Here is a 21867-nt window from a genome sequence, read left to right as displayed (position 1 = left end):
TATAAATTTTGGCAATGCCAGCTGTCATGTAGCTGTTTGCTTCACTTCTGCCTTTAATTACTTTTCTGTGCACCCCATCCCCACTAGACTGTGAGCCTTGTCAGAGCAGAGACTGTCCATTTTGTTCGGTGTCCCCAGCTCCTAGAACAGTGCATGGTAAATAGTAAGTGAAGATCCATAGAAAACTAGAGAGATAGAGAAAGAGAGACAGAGACAGAAAGTAGATATTAATTTGTGTGCCTTTATTATCAATATCAATTATAAATGTAAGTCAAATGTGTGAATAAATGTTTTATTCGGTCTACACTTCCCACTGGGTATTACAACATTTTAACTGGTCCTATTGAATTTAGCCTCTTTCCCTACCTCAGTCTCACGCACACACAATTGTCAAGACGATCTTTGTTGATGCCTTTTAGCCCCTAGTTTCAGTGGAAAAACTTGCCCTGCTCCAGGATGTGAGATTGGTGGCCTCTCCTGTACTCATCATTTTCCCCTTGTCTAACCTTGGCATTCCTTCAGCAGCACCAACAGGTTCTGCCCTGGCTCTTCAGCTTTTTAGTCTTGTCATTTACCTTGTCTTCAGAACTCATCTCTGGTTAACTCGGTTCTGTTTTGATCGCTAGTTTACATACTTTCATACTGCATTGTGTTTTGGTTTTTTGGAGTGGGGACGGGGTTGTTGTTTTCTGGGGTTTTTTCAGACGGAGTCTCTCTCTGTCGCCCAGGCTGGAATGCGGTGGTGCAATCTCGGTTCACTGCAGCGTCTGCCTCCCAGGTTCAAGCGATTCTCCTGCCTCAGCCTCCCAAGTAGCTGGGATTACAGGCATGTGCCACCACACCCAGCTAATTTTTGTATTTTTAGTAGAGACAGGGTTTCACCATGTTGGCCAGGCTGGTCTCGAACTCCTGATGTCAAGTGAACTGCCCACCCTGGCCTCCCAAAGTGCTGGGATTACAGGCATGAGCCTCCACTCCTGGCCTGCATTGTTGATATATGCCTTTGTCACTGATCTCAATTAGTGTTATGTTAAGGGTGTTTGGTAGTCATCTCTCAGCTAGACTATATCTCATTTTATTTCTTATAAATTTTTCCTCCTACTCCTTCCACTGAATAGGACCATTTTCTGTAGCCAATTAAGCTTTCAATAAATGTTTATATAATGAAGGTAGAGGTGGTGCCAGGAGCAGTCTCCACCACTGGATTTCCAGACATTCAAAAAATTCTTGTAAACACCAGGGACAGCCCTCCAATTCCAGAATATTTAGTTGGAAGCTATTACTCTCAGGATTTCGGTTGCAGATATAGCCAGTGGAATTTTGACTGTGCAAAAGCAGGCATAGTTCTGTTAGTCCAAAAAGGCTTAGTTAAGAGTCTCTTTATAATCCAGGTAGAGATTTTTTTTTTTTTAACTGCTTTTTTTTTGAGACGGAGTCTTGCTCTGTCACCCAGGCTGGAATGCAGTGGCGTGATCTTGGCACACTGCAACCTCCACCTCTCTGGTTCAAGCAATTCCCCTGCCTCAGCCTCCTGAATAGCTGGGATTACAGGTGCACACCACCATGCCCAGCTAAATTTTTTGCATTTTTAGTAGAGACCTGGTTTCACCATGTTGGGCAGACTGGTCTTGAACTCCTGACCTCAGGCAATCTGCCCACCTCAGCCTCCCAAAGTGCTGGGATTATAGGCGTGAGCCACCGTGCCCGGCCAAAACTGTTGTTTTTATGCTTCCTCTTGATCCTGAATTAATAATTTAAGTTTTATTGTAACGCTTTTCCAGTTAATAATTTAGCATCTTTCTCCTTTTTAAGATCTAGTCTTAATTTTTGAGAGGGGAAGGGGGTAGAACTGCAGTACCTGTTAGAATTCAGTGTAACTCCAAGTAAACAAGACCCAAAACAAATGATAGCTAAAACAAAATAGACCTTTATATCTTTTTCACTTAAAAGTATAGAGGTAGGCTTTTCAGAAATGTTATAGTAGCTCTGATCCACAAAGTCCTTTGAGGCCCAAGTTCCTTCAAGTGCATTGTTCCTTCACCCCTAGATATGAACTCATGTTTCAAAGTTACACTAGTGTTCTAGTCATCACATCTGCATTCCAGGCAGCAGGATGGAGGAAGGCACAAAGAAGAACATAGATGAAAGGATTATTTTTGTGTTTTTTAATGGAGGTTCCTGGGGTATACTACATGACACTTCTGCTTACAGACTTTTATTTGCCCCTATTAGTGTGGAAGGAGGGGATAATGCATACTAAAGAACATCAAGCTGTCTTTGCCATGGCCACCCCCATTCATTCACCTCCCAAGTGAACTTTCTCAGTTTATTGCGGTCAATTCCATTTGCCTTCCAAACAGTGACTTCTTGTAATATATTTTAAGACAAATGCCCAGGCCAGGTATAGTGGCTTATACCTGTAATCCCAGCATGTTGAGAGGCTGAGGTGGGAGGATTGCTTGAGGCCAGGAGTTCAAGACCAGCCTGAACAAAATAGCAAGACCTCATCTCTACTAAAAATAATTTAAGCCAGGCATGGTGCTACATACCTATAGTTCCCAGCTACTCAGGAAGCTGAGGCGGGAGGATCACTTGAGCCCAGGAGATAGAGACTATAGTGAGCCATGATTGCACCACTGCCCTCCAGCCTGGGCAACAGAGTGGGACCCTGTCTTAAAAAAAAAAAAAAAAAAAAAGAGCAATACCCATGTGTTGTAAAAATTATAAAATATAAAGAACAAAATAAAAATCATCTATAATTCCACAACCTAAAGATAACAACTGAAACAGTATCATGTAAGAAATGTCCTTAACACTAATATTTAACGAACAACTTCTGTCTTCAGAACATCAAGATGTTGTTCAAAGTTTATTATCTTATACTGTTGGCCAGGCACAGTGGCTCACAGCTGTAATCCCAGCACTTTGGGAGGCCAAGGCAGGCAAATTACCTGAGGTCAGGAGTTTGAGACCAGCCTGGCCAACATAGTGAAACCCTATCTCTACTAAAAATACAAAAATTAGCTGGGCGTGGTGGCACGCACCTGTAATCCCAGCTCCTCAGGAGGCTGAGGCAGGAGAATCCCTTGAACCAGGGAGGTGGAGGTTGCAGTGAGCCAAGATGGCGCCACTGCACTCTAGCAAGTTTATTATGTTATACTATATATTCAGTTATTTATTCCTTCAGTAAACATTGTTAAACATCTCCTTTCTTCCCAGCATGTTGATAATTGGTGTGTGGTTGGGAGAGGAAGCAATGAAAAAAAAATGTATATGTATTTTTTTTTGGGTGGGGGCGGAGATGAAGTTTTGCTCTTGTTGCACAGGCTGGAGTGCAATGGTGTGATCTCGGCTCACCTCAACCTTCACCTCCCAGGTTCAAGCGATTCTCCTGCCTCAGCCTCCCAAGTAGCTGGGATTACAGGTGCCCGCCACTATGCTTGGGTAATTTTTTATATTTTTAGTAGAGATGGGGTTTCACCATGTTGGCCAGGTTGGTCTCGAGCTCCTGACCTTCAAGTGATCCACCCTCCTCGGTCTCCCAAAGTGCTGGGATTACAGGCGTGAGCCAGCGTGCTCTGCCAAAAAAAAATTTTTTTTAATTAAATTTTTTGCTCTCTGGGTGCTTATAGTCTGGTACAAAAGACAAAAAAGTGTTTTGGTCTTGTTAAAGTTGGGAAATAAATCAGGGACTCATAAGTGCCTAATTTATGTTGATGTATGTAAACATACAGTAGAAAACAGGATATTAAAAAAATAATGACACCGGGTAGTTTTATTGTAGAATAATTTTTACCATGGACAATTGTTTGTGAAAATGACACCTTGAAAACACATCTTACTTTTTTACTTGCTGGAGAATGAAACTCGAATTACAAGTCCTTTGGGTAGCCTGGTTTGAGCAGTATTAGGAAATAAGCAAGCCTAACTTAGTTAAATTCTAACCTCTCCTGATTCCCAGGAGTCTAAAGTTCATTTGGGGGTAATTCAACGTGATACATGCCTTTTGTGATTTCTACAAGGTGAACTAAAGAAATAACTAAAGATGGATCAGTTAGGGTTTGGTAAAAACTGTGATATGTTTTGTTGTGTTTTAAATACTGATGTTGAGTCAGTTCATCTTTCCTACTGAAAATCCTAAGTGGGAAAAGTAGCTATGTTAAGAAATACATAGAAAAACTAGGAGTTACACCAAAATATTAACGCTTGCCACTAGATGGTAAGATCTGAGTGCCTTGTTTTTTACGTTCTTTAAATTATCTTTATGTGGCTTTTTTTTTTTTTTTTTTTAATGTTTTACAAGCATGTGGTACTTTTTTATCTGGAAAAAGGTTTGTTTTTGTTTCATTTTTTAAGAAGCTTTCATCAGTGGCAAAGGCTCAGTTGAAATTAATGATAAAGGATAACTACTTGCCACGTGTCATAAGCCCAGGGCTGAGAAGAGTCGGGCAGTGCTCTGAAGCCAGTGAGTGCTGCCGGGATCCTGAGAACCCACAGAGAACAGTGGGGCTGATTGTGCCTCTGCACCTCCTCAGGTGACCGAGGGCTGAGCAGGAGGACACAGACTCTTTCATGCAGAAGTGACTAGTATAGGAAAAACAGAGCCTCTCTGTAGAGATGCTTAAAGTGCTAGCTTTATTTAAAAATCAACTGGCAAAACGGGAGTGAAGAACACACATTTTCAGAAGATACCGGTTTCCTGTTTTCATTAAGAAAACAGGGAATGCGGAACAGCTGAGTGTGGTGGGGGTGGTGTCACTGCAGCCGGAGGGAGACTTAATTGGTGAAAACTCAGCCTATGGCATTTGTGCGTGGCTGGCTAAGTTTACACAAATGTTGAAACTTTTCCTTATGGGGTGAGGATCGAGGACGTCTGAGGCTGGGTCCGGGTGAGCTGGGAGCGAGCTGGTGTGCGGTGCAGCGCGGGCGGGCAGAGAGCGCAGCGGGCGCCACCTGGTAGGTGAGCTGCGAGTGGCGTGGGGCGGTCACCGCTGGTCGAATTCCAGGGGGGCCTGGGCGAGGGTGGCTGGCCGAGAAGGCTGTGCACTGCTTGGCCACTTTACTCCACCGCAGCGACCCCACAGTTCTACCGGAGTCCAGCTTAGACTCGCCGGCTCACACACACATCCCGGGAGGGCCAGATCAGCCTGCCTGACACCCAAGCTGTAGTTTCTCTTTGTTTATGGAATTTCAGACAGTACTGGAAACAGGTCTGGCTGCATATTTTGAGTGATCACTCACCTTCTCCATGTGGAGATGAAAGTTAAAAAGGAAAGAGAGGACAGCTACGTTCTATTAACATGAGCACAAGTTTCCAGGCACAGCACTCCCGACCAGCCCTCCCATTCTTAGGCTAGAGCATGACTGCTGCTGGGCACGTCTTTCACATAGAATTCACTTCCCACACGTGTTAGAATCGAACAGCTAGAACAATTTAATATTGTTTTAAATTGGGTCATAAGGAATATATGTCCTTTTTATTCCTCTGCTTGGCAATCTTATTTTTGTACTTTTCTTTTCAACATTTGGGAAGCAAGCGGGCAAATGGAGGCAGAAGTGTTCTTCATAGCATTCACACTGTCGGGTGTAAATGTTCGGCAGTGCTGGGGGTTGGGAGGGCAGACAGCAGCCAGGTTTGCTGGAAGTTACTTCAAACTGGACAGCAGTCAAGTGGGTTTGTATACTCAGGAGAGGGCAAGGAGACTGATGGCTTACATTTTCACTCATTGCTTTTGAGTTCTTTCCATAGCTCTAAAAATGCACACCTTGTTAGTGTGGCTCTGGGAAAACAACACATGACTTGATCCTACAATTCAAAAAAATAAAAATGACCTTGCTTTTAAGTTTGAAATGCATAGCCCAGGTCAGCGACAAGGTCTGCACTTTGAAAGGTTCTTGTATTTCCTCTTTTAAATGTCTGGTTTAGCCACAAGTAGTATTTACTGAGTGCCACATGATCCAGTGGTTGGAGTATGTAGGTTTTGCCCTTATCTTCATTCTTTGCATCTGTTTGAACTCATGACAATACAAAACAAGGTGTTCCTGGGATAGGGAATGTTTTGTCCAAAAGAAGTCTACACGGAGAAAACTTTTCCTATAGTTAAGACAGGGTTTGGTTTTGTTTTTAAATGAGGAGAGAAACTGAGAAGTGGAAAACACAAAATAGAGTTGAAGTCTTTCCTCTGTGTGCTTGTACTCATGCTGCCAGAGTTAATCACTAAATATCCCGTGCCCCAGCTTTCTCAGCCAGGGAGGTGCCAAGGCAAATTGTAAGCCCATGGAGGTAGTCAGGAGCTGAGTGCCCTTGACCTCCATTTAGAAAGGCAGCCCAGTCTGCAAAAGACAGCAGCAGGGACATCTCATCCCAGGCCTCCTTGTTATGCTGCTGACTTTGTCTGTCTGCTACTGACTTTTAGGTTTTTTCTGTGCCTCAGATAACACTTTGAAAAACAGGAATCTTAATGTCTGCTGTCTATATTCCAAGAGACTGTAGATGACCAATGAAATTATCTACTGGACAATGCTTTCATGTCTTTTTGTTTTTATTTTATTTATTTATTTATTTATTTTTGAGACGGAGTTTTTGCTCTATTGCCCACTCTAGAATGCAATGGTGCGACCTCGCCTCACTGCAGCCTCCACCTCCTGGATTCAAGCAATTCTCCTGCCTCAGCCTCCCAAGTAACTGGGATTACAGGCGCCCGCCACCATGCCCAGCCAATTTTTGTATTTTTAGTAGAGACGAGGTTTTACCACGTGTTGGCCAGGCTGGTCTCAAACTCTTGACCTCAGGTGATCCACCCGCCTTGGCCTCCCAAAGTGCTAGGATTACAGGAGTGAGCCACCATGCCCGGCCTTTCGTGTCTTTTATAATGAATTCTTTTAAAAATATTTAGTAAGGACTTACTATGTGCTTGACTTGTTAATCGTTATCTCTGAGTACTGATGGACATAAAGATGGAAAAAGACGGAAATAGTAGACATTTTAGACTACAAAAGTGGGGAAAGAGGGTAGTGAGGGTTGAAAAATTACCTGTTGAGTACAGTGTTTACTATTTGGGTGATGTGTACACTAGAAGCTCAAAGCTCATCATTACACAATATATCCTTGTAACAAGCCTGCACATGTACTCCCTGAATCTAAGATACAATTTTAAAAAATAATACAATCATTATCTCATTACATTGTTTTTAAGCCTGTGAGTTAAATATTTGCATCTCCATTTTTACTCAGGGAGAAACTGAAGTTCAGAGAGGTTTATTAACTTGCTTATCCAGGCTGGGCGCAGTGGCTCACACCTGTAATCCCAGCACTTTGGGAGGCCAGGGTGGGTGGATCACCTAAGGTCAGGAGTTCGAGACCAGCCTGGCCAACATGGTGAAACCCTGTCTCTACTAAAAGTGTAAAAATTAGCCAGGCATGGTGGTGCACCCCTGTAATGCCAGCAACTCAGGAGGCTGAGGTAGGAGAATTGCTTGATCCCAGGAGGCGGAGGCTGCAGTGAACCAAGATCACGCCATTGCAGCTCCAGCCTGGGTGACAGAGTGACTTGTCTCAAAAAAAAAAAAAAAAAAAAAACTTGCTTACCCAATTGTTGTAGATCCAGGTTTAAAACATAGGTGTGTCAACTCTTAAAATCATACCAGCTTGCTATGCTGCAACAAACACAAATATTAGTTTTTACCATTAGGTGTATTGCATGTCATTATAATATTCTTTTCTCCCTCTTCTAGGAAAAGCAGATGATATTCTCAATGGAGACCAGGACAAGAAACAGAAAGACCCTTACTTTGTGGAGACCCCCTATGGTTATCAACTAGACTTAGATTTCCTTAAATATGTGGATGACATACAGAAGGGAAATACTATCAAAAGACTGAACATCCAGAAGAGGCGGAAGCCATCCGTGCCATGCCCAGAACCCAGGACCACATCTGGTCAGCAAGGTATATGGACCTCCACTGAATCCCTCTCATCCTCCAACAGTGATGACAACAAGCAGTGCCCCAACTTCCTTCTAGCCAGAAGTCAAGTTGCATCAACTCCAATCTCAAAGCCACCTGCCCCTCTGGAGACCTCACTCCCTTTTCTTACCATCCCAGAAAATCGACAGCTGCCACCTCCCTCACCACAACTCCCAAAGCATAACCTTCATGTCACCAAGACACTGATGGAGACCCGGAGAAGACTGGAACAGGAGAGAGCCACCATGCAGATGACACCGGGTGAGTTCAGAAGGCCCAGGCTGGCCAGTTTTGGAGGCATGGGCTCCACAAGCTCCCTCTCCTCTTTTATGGGTTCTGGAAACCACAATCCTGCCACGCACCAGCTTCAGAATGGATACCAAGGTAATGGGGATTATGGTAGCTATGCCCCAGCTGCTCCCACCACTTCCTCCATGGGGAGCTCCATCCGCCACAGCCCCCTAAGCTCAGGGATCTCCACCCCAGTGACCAACGTGAGCCCCATGCACCTGCAGCACATCCGCGAGCAGATGGCCATTGCTCTGAAACGCTTGAAGGAGCTGGAGGAGCAGGTGCGAACCATCCCTGTGCTCCAGGTAAAGATCTCTGTCTTGCAAGAAGAGAAAAGGCAGTTGGCCTCACAGCTGAAAAACCAAAGGGCTGCATCCCAGAACAATGTCTGTGGTGTGAGGAAGCGGTCCTACAGTGCGGGGAACGCCTCCCAGCTGGAACAGCTCTCCCGGGTCCGAAGAAGTGGCGGGGAATTATACATTGACTATGAGGAGGAAGAAATGGAGACCGTAGAACAGAGCACGCAGAGGATAAAGGAGTTCCGGCAGCTTACAGCAGACATGCAAGCCCTGGAGCAGAAGATCCAGGATAGCAGCTGTGAGGCCTCCTCAGAGCTCAGGGAGAATGGCGAGTGCCGGTCTGTGGCTGTGGGTGCTGAGGAGAACATGAACGACATCGTCGTGTACCACAGAGGCTCCAGGTCCTGTAAGGATGCAGCTGTAGGGACACTTATTGAGATGAAAAATTGTGGGGTCAGCGTGACAGAGGCCATGCTTGGAGTGATGACAGAAGCTGACAAAGAAATTGAGCTGCAACAGCAGACCATAGAAGCCTTGAAGGAAAAGATCTATCGCCTAGAAGTACAGCTTAGAGAAACCACCCATGACCGGGAGATGACTAAACTAAAACAAGAGCTGCAGGCTGCTGGATCGAGGAAAAAGGTTGACAAAGCCATGATGGCCCAGCCGCTTGTTTTCAGTAAGGTGGTGGAGGCAGTGGTGCAAACCAGAGACCAAATGGTCGGCAGTCACACAGACCTGGTGGACACGTGTGTTGGGACCTCTGTGGAAACAAACAGTGTAGGCATCTCCTGCCAGCCCGAATGTAAGAATAAAGTCGTAGGGCCTGAGCTGCCTATGAATTGGTGGATTGTTAAGGAGAGGGTGGAAATGCACGACCAATGTGTTGGGAGGTCTGTGGAAATGTGTGACAAGAGTGTGAGTGTGGAAGTCAGCGTCTGCGAAACAGGCAGCAACACAGAGGAGTCTGTGAATGACCTCACACTCCTCAAGACAAACTTGAATCTCAAAGAAGTGCGGTCAATCGGTTGTGGAGATTGTTCTGTTGACGTGACTGTCTGCTGTCCAAAGGAGTGCACCTCCCGGGGCGTGAACACTGAGGCTGTTAGCCAGGTGGAAGCTGCCGTCATGGCAGTGCCTCATACTGCAGACCAGAACACTAGCACAGATTTGGAACAGGTGCACCAGTTCACCAACACCGAGACGGCCACCCTCATAGAGTCCTGCACCAACACTTGCCTAAGCACTTTGGACAAGCAGACCAGCACCCAGACTGTGGAGACGCGGACAGTAGCTGTAGGAGAAGGCCGTGTCAAGGACATCAACTCCTCCACCAAGACGCGGTCCATTGGTGTTGGAACGTTGCTTTCTGGCCATTCTGGGTTTGACAGGCCATCAGCTGTGAAGACCAAAGAGTCAGGCGTGGGGCAGATAAATATTAACGACAACTATCTGGTTGGTCTCAAAATGAGGACCATAGCTTGTGGGCCACCACAGTTGACTGTGGGGCTGACAGCCAGCAGAAGGAGCGTGGGGGTTGGGGATGACCCTGTAGGGGAGTCTCTGGAGAACCCCCAGCCCCAGGCTTCACCTGGAATGATGACCGGCCTGGATCACTACATTGAGCGCATCCAGAAGCTGCTGGCAGAACAGCAGACACTGCTGGCTGAGAACTATAGTGAACTGGCAGAAGCTTTTGGGGAGCCTCACTCACAGATTGGCTCCCTCAACTCTCAGCTCATCAGCACCCTGTCGTCTATCAACTCTGTCATGAAATCTGCAAGTACTGAAGAGCTGAGGAACCCTGACTTCCAGAAAACCAGTCTGGGTAAAATCACAGGTAGGTGGTACCCTGAGGACCTGGGAATGAGGAAGGATGGGGGAAAATGTCTTTCCAGAAGCTAAGGATTATTTTTTAACTGCTGGAACCATTTTTGGAGGAGAAATGGAGAAAGCTTTAGAGTGGTAATCTGTAGAATGAAAACTAAGAATCAAAATCTATAAGCACCTCTGCTGATTCTTATTATCTGGTAGCCTCACTGGCCTCTGGCTGAGGACTAACGCTGGAAGAAAAGTAAACTGGTGTTGGCTGGGGTTGTCTTCTGGGGCTCCTAGTTTGGTAAGATGCTTTATTCTTTGTCTTTCAGTTATTTACTTGCTCATTATTTATAGAACTGCCTTTAAAAAATCCTACCCTGTTTGTACCCACTATTACCATTATATTAGCAATTAGAAATACTGGCATAAAATGTTTTCAGTTAAAACGTTTATGAGAGGAGAGACTCCATTAATTCATTCTTTAATTCAGCAAATAATTATTGAATTTGAGTCAGGTGCAATGGTACACATCTGTAGTCCCAGCTACTCTGGAGGCTGAGGCGGGAGGGTTGCTAGAGCCCAGGAATTTGAGGCCAGCCTGGGCAACATAGTAAGACCTCCATCTCTAAAAAAAATATGAAGTAAAAATTGTTACTTGGATTCCTACTCTGTCTCAAGCATAGGTATAGGCTGTGAAGATAGTGTGAACAAAACAGAACAGAGCCCCTGTCCCTGCAGTGCTTACATTCTAGGTGGGGTGCAGGATATAGACAGTAGACCTATAATATGTCAGGAGGTGATAAATACTATGAAGAAATTAACTCCGGTTATGGGAACAGCGAGTGGTAGTGGTCAGGGTGAGGGCTGTTTGAGATGAGGTGGTCAAAGAAGGGACCCTTGAGCAAGAACTTGGAGGGAGTCTTTTCCCACTTTTTTTTTTTTTTTTTTTTTTTGAGACAGAGTCACTCTGTCACCTAGGCTGGAGGGTAGTGGTGCCATCTTGGCTCACTGCAACCTCTGCCTCCCAGGTACAAGCGATTCTCGTGTCTCACCCTCCTGAGTAGCTGGGACTACAGGTGCCCACCACTATGCCCAGCCACTTTTTCGTATTTTAGTAGAGATGGGGTTTCACCATGTTGGTCAGGCTGATCTCGAACTCCTGACCTCAGGTGACCCACCCACCTCAGCCTCCCAAAGTGCTGGGATTACAGACATGAGCCACCACACCCGGCCCGATAGGCGCTTACATTTTTGTCTGTCTTATTCTTTCTCGTATTCATTGGGATTCCTGCTCACTCTTCCTTCTTGAAATTGAAGCTAATAATCAGAAAGCCACCCTGGATGATTTTATGGCTTACAGTAATTCCCTGTGAGCCTTACCAACCTGATTTTGCTCGTGACCATGTGCACTGCCTCTCACAGTGTATAACATCATCCTCAGCTTAGGACCACACTGCCTGGCTTCCGTTTCTGGCTCTCCAATTCTCATGAATCAGTGTGACCTGGGAAAGAGTGTGCATTAGATTAATTTTACATGAAAATGTGTAATACAGACTTAAGTAAGCCATCCACAGAAATTCCAGTCTTTCTATTAGTGTCTAACGGGGCAATGATTAAAATAGACTGAAATATATTATTTTTATATCTTCCTAGGTTTCCACTTTCAAACCTGAATTATTGTTAGTTTTCAGTATCTGTGCTATAGGACAGTTAGTTTGTTGTGGAAGAAAAAAATGAATATGACAGCTCATGTGTGGGGTTTTGCCTTTTAGAATCCAAAGAGTCTAATAAACATACAGGGAAGTCATTTTAGAATAAACAGGATTAAAATGATCTGCGGACTGAAACAGAGTCTGCAAGAACTCATACCATGTCTGCTTTGACATCCTTTTAAAAATCATGATGTCAGATGAAGTCAAAATAAAATTCTTAAATACCTCCAGACAGATGGCACAGTGAATCATCCATTATAAAAGCGTTTTGTTCCCAGCCTTCCTCCCTCCTCCCCAAACTGGGGTTTCTGTTTCACATTCTTGCCAAAAATATTCAGCTGTAACATTGAAGTAATTTGCTGACCCCTGAGCACGGAGACCAGGGAGCAAGTTTGGTCTAGCTGTGTGACAGTGTTTTTTGGTCTATTTCCAGTCACACTGACATGCCACACATCACTGGTTAGATCCAACTCTCCTAACAAACACCTAATTAATCAGCTAAAATACAGAAGACCTACAGCACTTGTGAACAAAACAAATATTTTTGACAGCACTTATTTAGTCACAATGGCAGCCCCTCTCAGAGCACACAAGAACAACTTTAAAGTATTTCTGTAATGCACATCATAGTTGTGTTTTCACCATTTTAACATTCTAATGAGGAATTAATTAGGTTAGGAAATGAACGCAGAATATTCCATTTTTGTTATCTGGCATTTGTCATGTGGACTGAAAATTAAAGCAACTTGATAAAGTGGAGATGCTTAACACTTAGAAGCTTTGAGAATCCAGGTGGCTCAGGGTGCACTGTGAGTTCCTGTGCGCACCATACTGTAGAGAATAGCACTCACCACACTGTAGAGAATAGCACTCACCACAGTCTAGAATGTATTTCTGAACCAAAAGATATACTGGAGTATAGAAGGGTATTCATGTCAATGTTTTTTTTCCCCAAATAAAACAGTAGGGAATTTGGGTCTGACACCTACCAAAAAGAGCATATAAATGATCACTTATACGAACCTAACACAGTATTCTAATTTAAGGAAGTTGTTGAGTTTGGGCTCTGAAGCCAGACAGTGTGGGTTCACATTCTTTCTCTGTCACTAGAACAGATTGTCTTTGTTCCTTCACAGGGTTGTAATGAAGATTCAGTGAGTCAATAGGAGTAAAGCACAGAGTATAAATGCTCAATGAAAGTTGGCTGACGTTGTTGTTATGGTTAGAGTATTTCCAGAAATAGAAATGTAGATCTAGAACAAATGATGCCACACAGAAATTATACAAGTGGTCTTTTGTTTTCAACCTAAATTTTTATCTTCATTATTCTGGGTGATGCCCTTACCCAATTATTATACCTCTCCAACTAACAATTGTATCAATATAAAGAAGTAAATAGATAACAATGGGAAACACAAAATTGATAAATTTTCAGTCCAGAGTCATTCAGAATCTGTGTCAAAGCTCAAAACGAAGTATATTAGTGGCCAATCCATAGAATTCTGTTCATTTCTCCTAGAGTTGAAGATTTGATCATGGTGTCACTTTTCAGTATGCAAAAAAGTGTTATTTTTAGCAGCATCATAATGCTTAACACTATATTTAATTTCTTAAAATTACAGCTGGAGCGTGCATCATAAGAAATTAATAGTTCAAGCGTAGGCAACATAGTGAGACCTTGTCTATACAAAAAAATTTTTTTAATTATCTGGTCATGTTATCCTGTGCCTGTAGTCTCAGCTACTCAGGAAATTGAGGTAGGATGATCTCTTGAGCCCAGGAGGTTGAGGCTGCAGTGAGCTGTGATCACACCACTACACTCCAGCCTGGGTGACAGAATGAGACCTTGTCTGGGGGTGGGGGCGCGTGGGGGGAGATTGTGCACGGTGGTTCACACCCGTAATCCTAGCACTCTGGGAGCTGAGGCTGGCAGAGTGCTTGAGCCCAGGAGTTCGAGACCATCCTGGGCAATATGGTAAAACCCCGTCTTTACTAAAAATACAAAAATTTGCCAGGCATGATGGCAGATGCCTGTAGTCCCAGCTACTCAGGAGGCTGAGGTGGGAACGATCACCGGAGCCTGAGAGGTGGAGGCTGCAGTGAGCCATGATTGTCACCCACTCTAGCCTGGGTGACAGAGTGAGACCCTGTCTCAAAAAAAGAAAAGGAAAAGGAAAAAGAAATTAAAAGTTCGGAAGAGCATATAATAAAAGAGTTAAAGCCTCCCTGGCACACTCCTGTGGTAGCCTGCGTGTGTTTGGTATTTACAGATGTGCATGCTTGGACGTCTGTATTTTAGAAACATATATTTTTGTAATAAAATTTGAATCATACATAGTCTGCCTCTTTGTTTTTTCACCTAAAAGGTCACGAACATTTTTCTAGGATTTGAGAAACAATGTCTTGGTTTTGATGGAATTGGAACCTGATGGTGACCAGAGGTGTTCTGTATTTTTTAATTCCTGATAGTATGAGTTTAACGCATTTCATATTTTCTTTTATAAAATAAAAAAGAGGAAATGAGTTTCTGTTATAACAAAAATGTTGGTAAAAAAAAGTTTATTCTTCCTGTAAATCAGTTGGATTGTTTTCGTTTGAGGCATAGATTAGTGTTTTCTTTTTTTAATTACTATTTTCTTCTAGAGAGGGAAGAGGAGAAAGAAAATTCCAGACAAATGACTTACAGTTACAAATACTCTAAAAATATATAACTGTCTCTGAGCAAATACAAACAAAACTATAACAGTGGAATTTAACTGCCTGCCCCATGATTTATAGAGAACATTCATCTCTCATACTGAAAAGAACTACTTTTTAAAATCAGCTTCTATATTTATACTCTTAGTTATCTTAGTTCATCGAAAGTTAATGAACTCAAAGTCATTCCCATAACTATGAAAGTAAGTTGTAGACAAGAGATCTGAGCCAAAGCAAAAGTAGTCATTACAAAATACGTTTCTAGGTAGTTTTCTCCTCGTTCAAATAATATATCATTTACCTGTCTTAGCACTTGGCTTCTTAATCACTTTCTTTTAATGCTCAAAAGCACCAAAACAATGCAATCCAAGTGTTTCTGGGACCCTGCAGATATAAAAGTATGATGTAGGTAGTGGAAGGCCTAGAAGTCAGAAGAGCTAACCTCTCATACTGGCTTTGTAGGTAACTTGCTGTATCTTTTTTTTTTTTTTTTTTTTACTTTTAAGACAGGGTCTCGCTCTGTCACCCAGGCTAGAGTGCAGTGGCATGATCACAGCTTGCTGTAGCCTGAACTTCCCGAGCTCTAACCATCCTCCCTCTTCAGCTTCCCGAGTAGCTGGGACTATAGGTGCGTGCCACCATGCCTGGCTAATTTTTGTATTATTTTTAGAGACAAGGTCTCCCCATGTTGCCCAGGCTGGTCTTGAACTTTTGGGCTCAAGCAATTCGCCTGCCTCAGCCTCCCAAATTATTGGGATTACAGGTGTGAGCCACCATGCCAGGCCACTGTATCATTTTAGAAAGGGAGATTGTGGACTTCCATGGCCTCCTGTGTCAAATAAATAGGGTGAGATTAGTTTTTCTCCTACAGTCCCTTCAGCAGGATTATTCTGTACAAGTGTGAGTTAACTGTTTATGTTGGTGACCACACATGTATTAGCATTCAGGCTGAGTTCTGAGAGGAGAGCGTAGAAACAACATATTTGTCCTTTCTCCTCTATCAAAGCTACATGCTTTTCCTCACAAAGTAGTATGTACCAAAAAAGAAGATGGTCCTTCATGAATAATCTCTACTGCCTGTTCCCCAAACCATCATTTGGGCTTAAAGAGTGAATTCATGCTTGAGCCCATTATATATATATTTTTTTTTTTTTTTTTTTTGAGACAGAGTCACACTCTGTCACCCAGGCTGGAGTGCAGTGGTGCAATCTCGGCTCACTGCAACCTCCACGTCCCAGGTTCAAGTGATTGTCCTGCCTCAGCCTCCTGCATAGCTGGGACTACAGGCACACGCCACCACGCCTGGCTAAATTTTTTTTTATTAGTATTTTTAGTAGAGACGGGGTTTCACCTTGTTGGCCAGGTTGGTCTCGATCTTCTGACCTCGTGATCCACCCGCCTCAGCCTCCCAAAGTGCTGAGATTACAGGCATGAGCCAGCGCGCCTGGCCTCAAGCCTTTTTTCTTAAAGAAAAACTAACATTATTTCAGATCCCTTTGAATTTTTAGTCATACTTTGGGAAATTAACCTAAATATTTGAAAGGACTCCATAATGAATTGGAAATTTCAGTCCTACCTGTTCTCAACAAGTAAGTTTAGATGTTCTTTAAAAATTAAATCAGAATGTCAGGCTGAAAATTTGGCACAGCAACATGGTTAATTAGCTGGCTACACTCTTCTTTTTTGTGTTTTCAGAAAGTTCTTGGCATTATCAATACAAATATAGATCAGCATACCAGAACAGTTGGAATAGGTGAACAGAGCAACTTTTAAAATCCATTTTAATATATTTTTTTAAATTGATTTTCTAACAAATTTGGAAACCCATTGCTATATACCAATAACTAATACCCATTCTGGATGGATAAATGTTACACAGAAGACCGGAGAATTGATCTCTTTAAAACCCGTTCAGCTCTAGTTTTGGGTGATTTTTTTTTCTTTTTTTTAAGAAAAAGAAAAGCTCAGGGCTCAAGCGATCCTCCCACCTTCCAGCTCTAGTTTCATTGAATTATTTTTCTTGTAAAACAGTTTGCTTTTAACATTCCTTTATGTCAAGGACATAAAGTTTTCATTTTAAGTGGCTTGTTTTTCATTATAGTCATCTCATTTGCCTTAGAATTTAATATATGGATAATTATAAAAGCTAAGTGCACTTCGGAATGATAATTAATGCATCAAAGGTGTTCCTCTTATTTTCCAGGACACTGGGATTTCTGTAACTTGTTGTCCTTTAGTGATTACTAATCTGACCAAGTCGTAAAATGAGGCTCATGCTTTATTGGTGTTTATGGCCGTTAGAAGTTTGAGTTAATGACAGAAGACTTCACAGTTGCCCACTCTGCTGTCCATTAACTTCCCAGTTTGCCTGTGAAAACCGTTGCCACCTGGCGAGAATTTTGAGCATCTAGACCAGAGTGCCAGAATTCTGAAGGTGTTTTGTAATTACTCTACATGTTGCTGTCGTTTTTTTTTGTTGAGACAAGGTCTCACTCTGTCTTCCAGGCTGGAGTGCAGTGGTGCAATCATAGCTCACCATAGCCCCAACTGCCAAGCTCAAGCTATCCTCACACATGATGAACCTCCCAATAGCTAGGACTGCAGGCACTTACCACCATGCCCAGCTGTTTTTTGTTTTGTTTTGTTTTTTTGTTAGAGAGGAGGTCTCACTATGTTGCTCAGGCTGGTCTGCAACTCCTAGGCTCAAGCAATTAACCTACCTCAGCCTCACTAAGTGCTGGGATTACAGGCATAAACCAATGCACCCAGCCTGTTTTTTGTTTTTCCGTAGAGACGGGGTTTCATTCTGTCACCCAGGTTGGAGTGCAGTCTCAATCTCCCGGCCTCAAACCATCCTCCAGCCTCAGCCCCTCAAAGTACTGGGATTACAGGTGTGAGCCACTCCCAGCCTGTAATTACTCCTGTTTTTATCCCTATTGTTCAGGTAGCATTTACTTTCTGTTTAGCATGAACATCTACCATTAGTGGCCCAGGGCTGTTAATGAAACCACCAGCAGTTCCTAAGAATTCACATGGATCCAAGTTGATGGGTTGAAACTAGAGGGGAGTCTAAACTCTTAATTTCAGTAGTCAGCTTTTATATTGGTTAATTTAATTCAGTGGATCTCAGTCCTGGCTGCACAATAGAATCACCTAGGGAGAAGTTTGAAAATACTGATGCCTGCAATTGGAGACACTAGTTATATTACCAAGGCTTTGACTGGAATGGCATGTTTACAGACTGCTTTGGGGAACTGAAGTTGACCTTTAGCGCCAGTGAAAGCCCCTTTGAAAAACTGACCTCATACCTTGTCCTTTACAGGGTTCCTAACCTGTGATAAGTAAAGAATGTCACTTTCTGACAAGTTCAGGAGCCCCAAGTTATTTTGGGACCTCAGGAAAAGAGGAAGTCACCTAATTTATATAGGTATCTGCAGGCACAAATAAATTCTTGGCTGGGCTCAAGAGGTTTGTAAAAGGTCTAATCTGAGATTCCTTATGAAAAATTTCAGCAAAGTCAATATAAAAGAAAAAGGGGGGGCTATGTGGCAAATACTTACTCTTGCTGCACTTTATGCAAATAATTAGCCCAAGCATAATAAGACTAAAACTTATTTTGGAAATAAATTGGTCCTACTGTGATTGGTCTTTGGTAGAAATAGAAAACCAGAGAGAGAAAAATAATGTTTCAGAAAAACTATAGTACCCCTTTTATTGACTCCAGCCTTGTCCATTTTTTTGGATAAGGTTATCTGCTGATAACCCAATAATTGATTGGTTCTCAGGGTCATTTACCTGGGTCCCTCAAGGCTTCAGGTTGGTTGTACAGGGACTCCTGAAGCTAGGACTGTCACTCCTTATGGTAGGGATTACTATTAATCTTACAGTCTGCTGTTCACTTATGTGCTGTACTAAAACTGTGGATAAGAATGACCCCAACCAGACACCAGTGAAGGCATACAGTCTACTTCAAGACGGTTTCACTCCTCTTACCTTGGGGGCAACCCCTTCCCCAACAATGTTCCATAAGCAAGAAGAAATTAGAGCTGTCATTAGCCTTTCCCATTTCCATAGCTCACACCTCAGGATCGAGGTGTACCGAAACCCAAGGGGGTAGGGACATTGAAACAGCCTTTCCAAAATCATGACAGTAAAAGAAACCTGACATAGCTGACTCCGTCTTACTTCTGACCTCCAAGCTGTCCTTGTTCATTCCTAGGCACAGGCCAAGCTAACTGTGGGTAGAATTTGGTTTATAATTTAACCTTAAAGCAAGGATGATAATAGCCCTTCCCAAAACTAAACTGCCTTTGTAAAACTAATGAAAGCCCACAAGGTTAGAATTATGGAAGGGCCCTGAATTCTATTTTATTTATTTTATTTTTTTGAGATGGAGTTTCACTTCAACTGCAAATATATGTTCGTTCTCTCTCTCTCTCTTTCTGTCTCTCTGTCTCTGTCTCTGTCTCTCTCTCTCATATCTGGACCCACCCAGATAGTTCATTGTATCTACATTTTTTAAAGTCTCACCCTGGATTCAGGTGATTCTAAAGGGTAGCTAGGGTTGAAACGATTGAATTTTGTTTGTTGGCCTCTTTATTCTTTCTCTTTCCTGGCTGCACATTTTCTTCGTTTTGCTCAAACACAGCAGTCATTTGTCAGTCTTATGTTGGTGCATGTGGTGCCTACAACTACAAATGGGTCCTTATCAAGTTCAGAGAATTGTTTATAGGCCACTCAAGACCAGCCAGAGTTTCAACACCATCCAAAGAACATTTTCTGGCAATATAGGTGACCAATTACCTCTGACTTGACAAATGAGAGCCAATTTGGAATTTAATGAGGTTCTTTTCCTTACCAGTTAAGCCTCAGTAGAATCCTCATGACCTTCGGTTGAATTACATGGACACTTATTAAAGGCTCTCAATGGTCCAGCACTGTTCTGAGCACTGGACAGGACACCAAATAAGAATGTAGCATGGAGGAACTCAAGATGCTGACCATCTCATTGAGGAGACAGGGCATATTTTAATCTGGACCGTAAGTGCTACAGGACAATGATGGGGGAAAAAAGAGATCTCTCTGGAATGGTTGGAATGGTATCATAGAAAAAAGACTAGAGAAGATAGAATTTGGGCCAAGCCTTGAAAAGAGTATGGGTCGAATTCAGCTGGTGAAGGATGGTGAATTTCCAGACCTGTAGGACGATCTAATTACTCCCTACTCACAGAGTTGGAGTACTTAAGTCACAGGACCACTCTGAACAGAATGGACAGAGTGGAGGAGTAGTTGAGAGGTAAAATTCCCGCAGGCAAGATGAAACCTTCCACCTTGACCCTTGGATGCCTGCAGGAGGAGGTGGACCTTGATTGGAGAAGCTTTAAAAAGCCCTAGTTTACAAAAGTAAGCTGTGGTGAGAAAAATGATAGCACCAGGTATCCTTGGGTGACAGTATCTGGAAGGGGTGGGAGGAAAGGCTTACCAGGTTGTTAGAAATGTTCTGTATCTCTGTTACAGAGGTGGTTACACAGGCGTATACATTTACCGAATTCCATCCGACTTACACTTAAAATAAGTGCATTTTCATGGGGCGTGGTCACATGCACCTGGGTCCTGTGGTCCTAGCTACTCCAAAGGCCAAGGTGAGAGGATTGCTTGAGCCCAAGAGTTCAAGGCTACAGTTAGCTATGATCACATTCCATTGCACTCTAGCCTGGGTGACAGTGTGAGACCCTGTCTGTAATTAATTCATTCTGTGCATTTTATTGTCTATAAATTGTGTTTGAATTTTTTAAAAATTTTAAGCTGTACTTAAACAAAGAGAATCTATGGATTAAAAGACTTTAAAATAATAGCAACCCATGGAAATACATGACTGGGATTCTGATGCAAACACCCTATTGAAGAAATTTTTTAGAGACTATTGGAGATTGGGCACAGTAGCTCATGCCTGTAATTCCAATACTTTCGGAGGCCAAGGTGGGTGGATAGCTTGAGCCCAGCAGTTCGAGACCAGCCTGGGCAACATAGTGAAACCCATCTCTATTAAAAATACAAAAAAAAAAAGAAAGAAGCCAGGCGTGGTGGTATACGTCTGTGGTCCCAGCTACTTAGGGGGCTGAGGTGGGAGGATTGATTGAGCCTGGGAGACAGGTTGCGGTGAGCTGAGATCATGCCACTGCACTCCAGCCTGGGTGACAGAGTGAGATGCCATATCAAAAAAAAAAAGACTATTGGAGAAATTTGAATACTGACTGGATTATGTGATAATCATAATTATCTTTTTTTAAGATTTGATAGTGTTAGCCTCAATGGTTTGCATTTTTTAGAGTTCTTTTAGGGACATATACTGAAATATTTATGGATGAAAATGATAGAATCTCTAGCTGTTGCTTCAAAATAATGCAGTGTGAGTGGGCAGAGGGAGTTATCAGGGAAACCAGATATTTTCTAATCATTGTTGAAGCTAGTAATGGGAAGACAGGAGTTTATTAAACTATTATCTACTTTTGTATATGTTTTATGGTTTCAATAATAGTCAAAACTATCAAGTATTTGCATTTAAAAAGTCATTGTTGGTTATTGAAGAGGAAAATGCTTCGTACAAGCATTTCTCTAAAAAGAGTGTTCTGGCGGCCAAGCACGGTGGCTCACACCTGTAATCCCAGAACTTTGGGAGGCCGAGGTAAGCGGATCACTTGAGGTCAGGAGTTCGTGACCAGCCTAGCCAACATGGTAAAATCCCGTCTCTACTAAAAATACAAAAAATAGCTGGGCGTGGTGGCGGGCGCTTGTAATCCCAGCTACTCAGGAGGCTGAAGCAGGAGAATCACTTGAACCCGGGAGGTGGAGGTTGCAGTGAGCAGAGATCGCACCACTGCATTCCAGGGTGGGTGACAGAGCGAGACTCAATCTCAAAAAAAAAAGAGTGTGCTGGCACTCAGTGATTAACTAGTGAGACTTTTTGGAGGCCGCTGCAATATTTTCTAAGTAATGATGAATGGACTTGGAGAAGGAAAAATGAAGATAAATACCCTGCTTTATTTACTTTGCTTAAAATAAGTCAAAGGTATATTAGGCATTTC

The 21867-nt window shown here is 42.9% G+C and overlaps 1 protein-coding gene across 16 annotated transcripts in view; it reads left to right on the top strand.

Moving 5' to 3' along the window:
• Positions 1-21867, top strand: part of KANK1 (KN motif and ankyrin repeat domains 1) — a 249335-nt gene that overhangs the window by 206355 nt on the left and 21113 nt on the right. For 13 of the 16 annotated variants that reach the window (XM_054519535.2, XM_063713919.1, XM_063713917.1 and 10 more), the window contains 1 exon segment: positions 7735-10395. In XM_054519535.2, coding sequence (XP_054375510.2) covers positions 7735-10395 — 2661 coding nt within the window. 16 annotated transcript variants of the gene reach the window in all.

Source organism: Pongo abelii, chromosome 13, assembly GCF_028885655.2.
Source record: "Pongo abelii isolate AG06213 chromosome 13, NHGRI_mPonAbe1-v2.0_pri, whole genome shotgun sequence".
Taxonomy (NCBI): domain Eukaryota; kingdom Metazoa; phylum Chordata; class Mammalia; order Primates; family Hominidae; genus Pongo; species Pongo abelii.
This window is presented reverse-complemented; position numbering and strand designations above follow the sequence as displayed.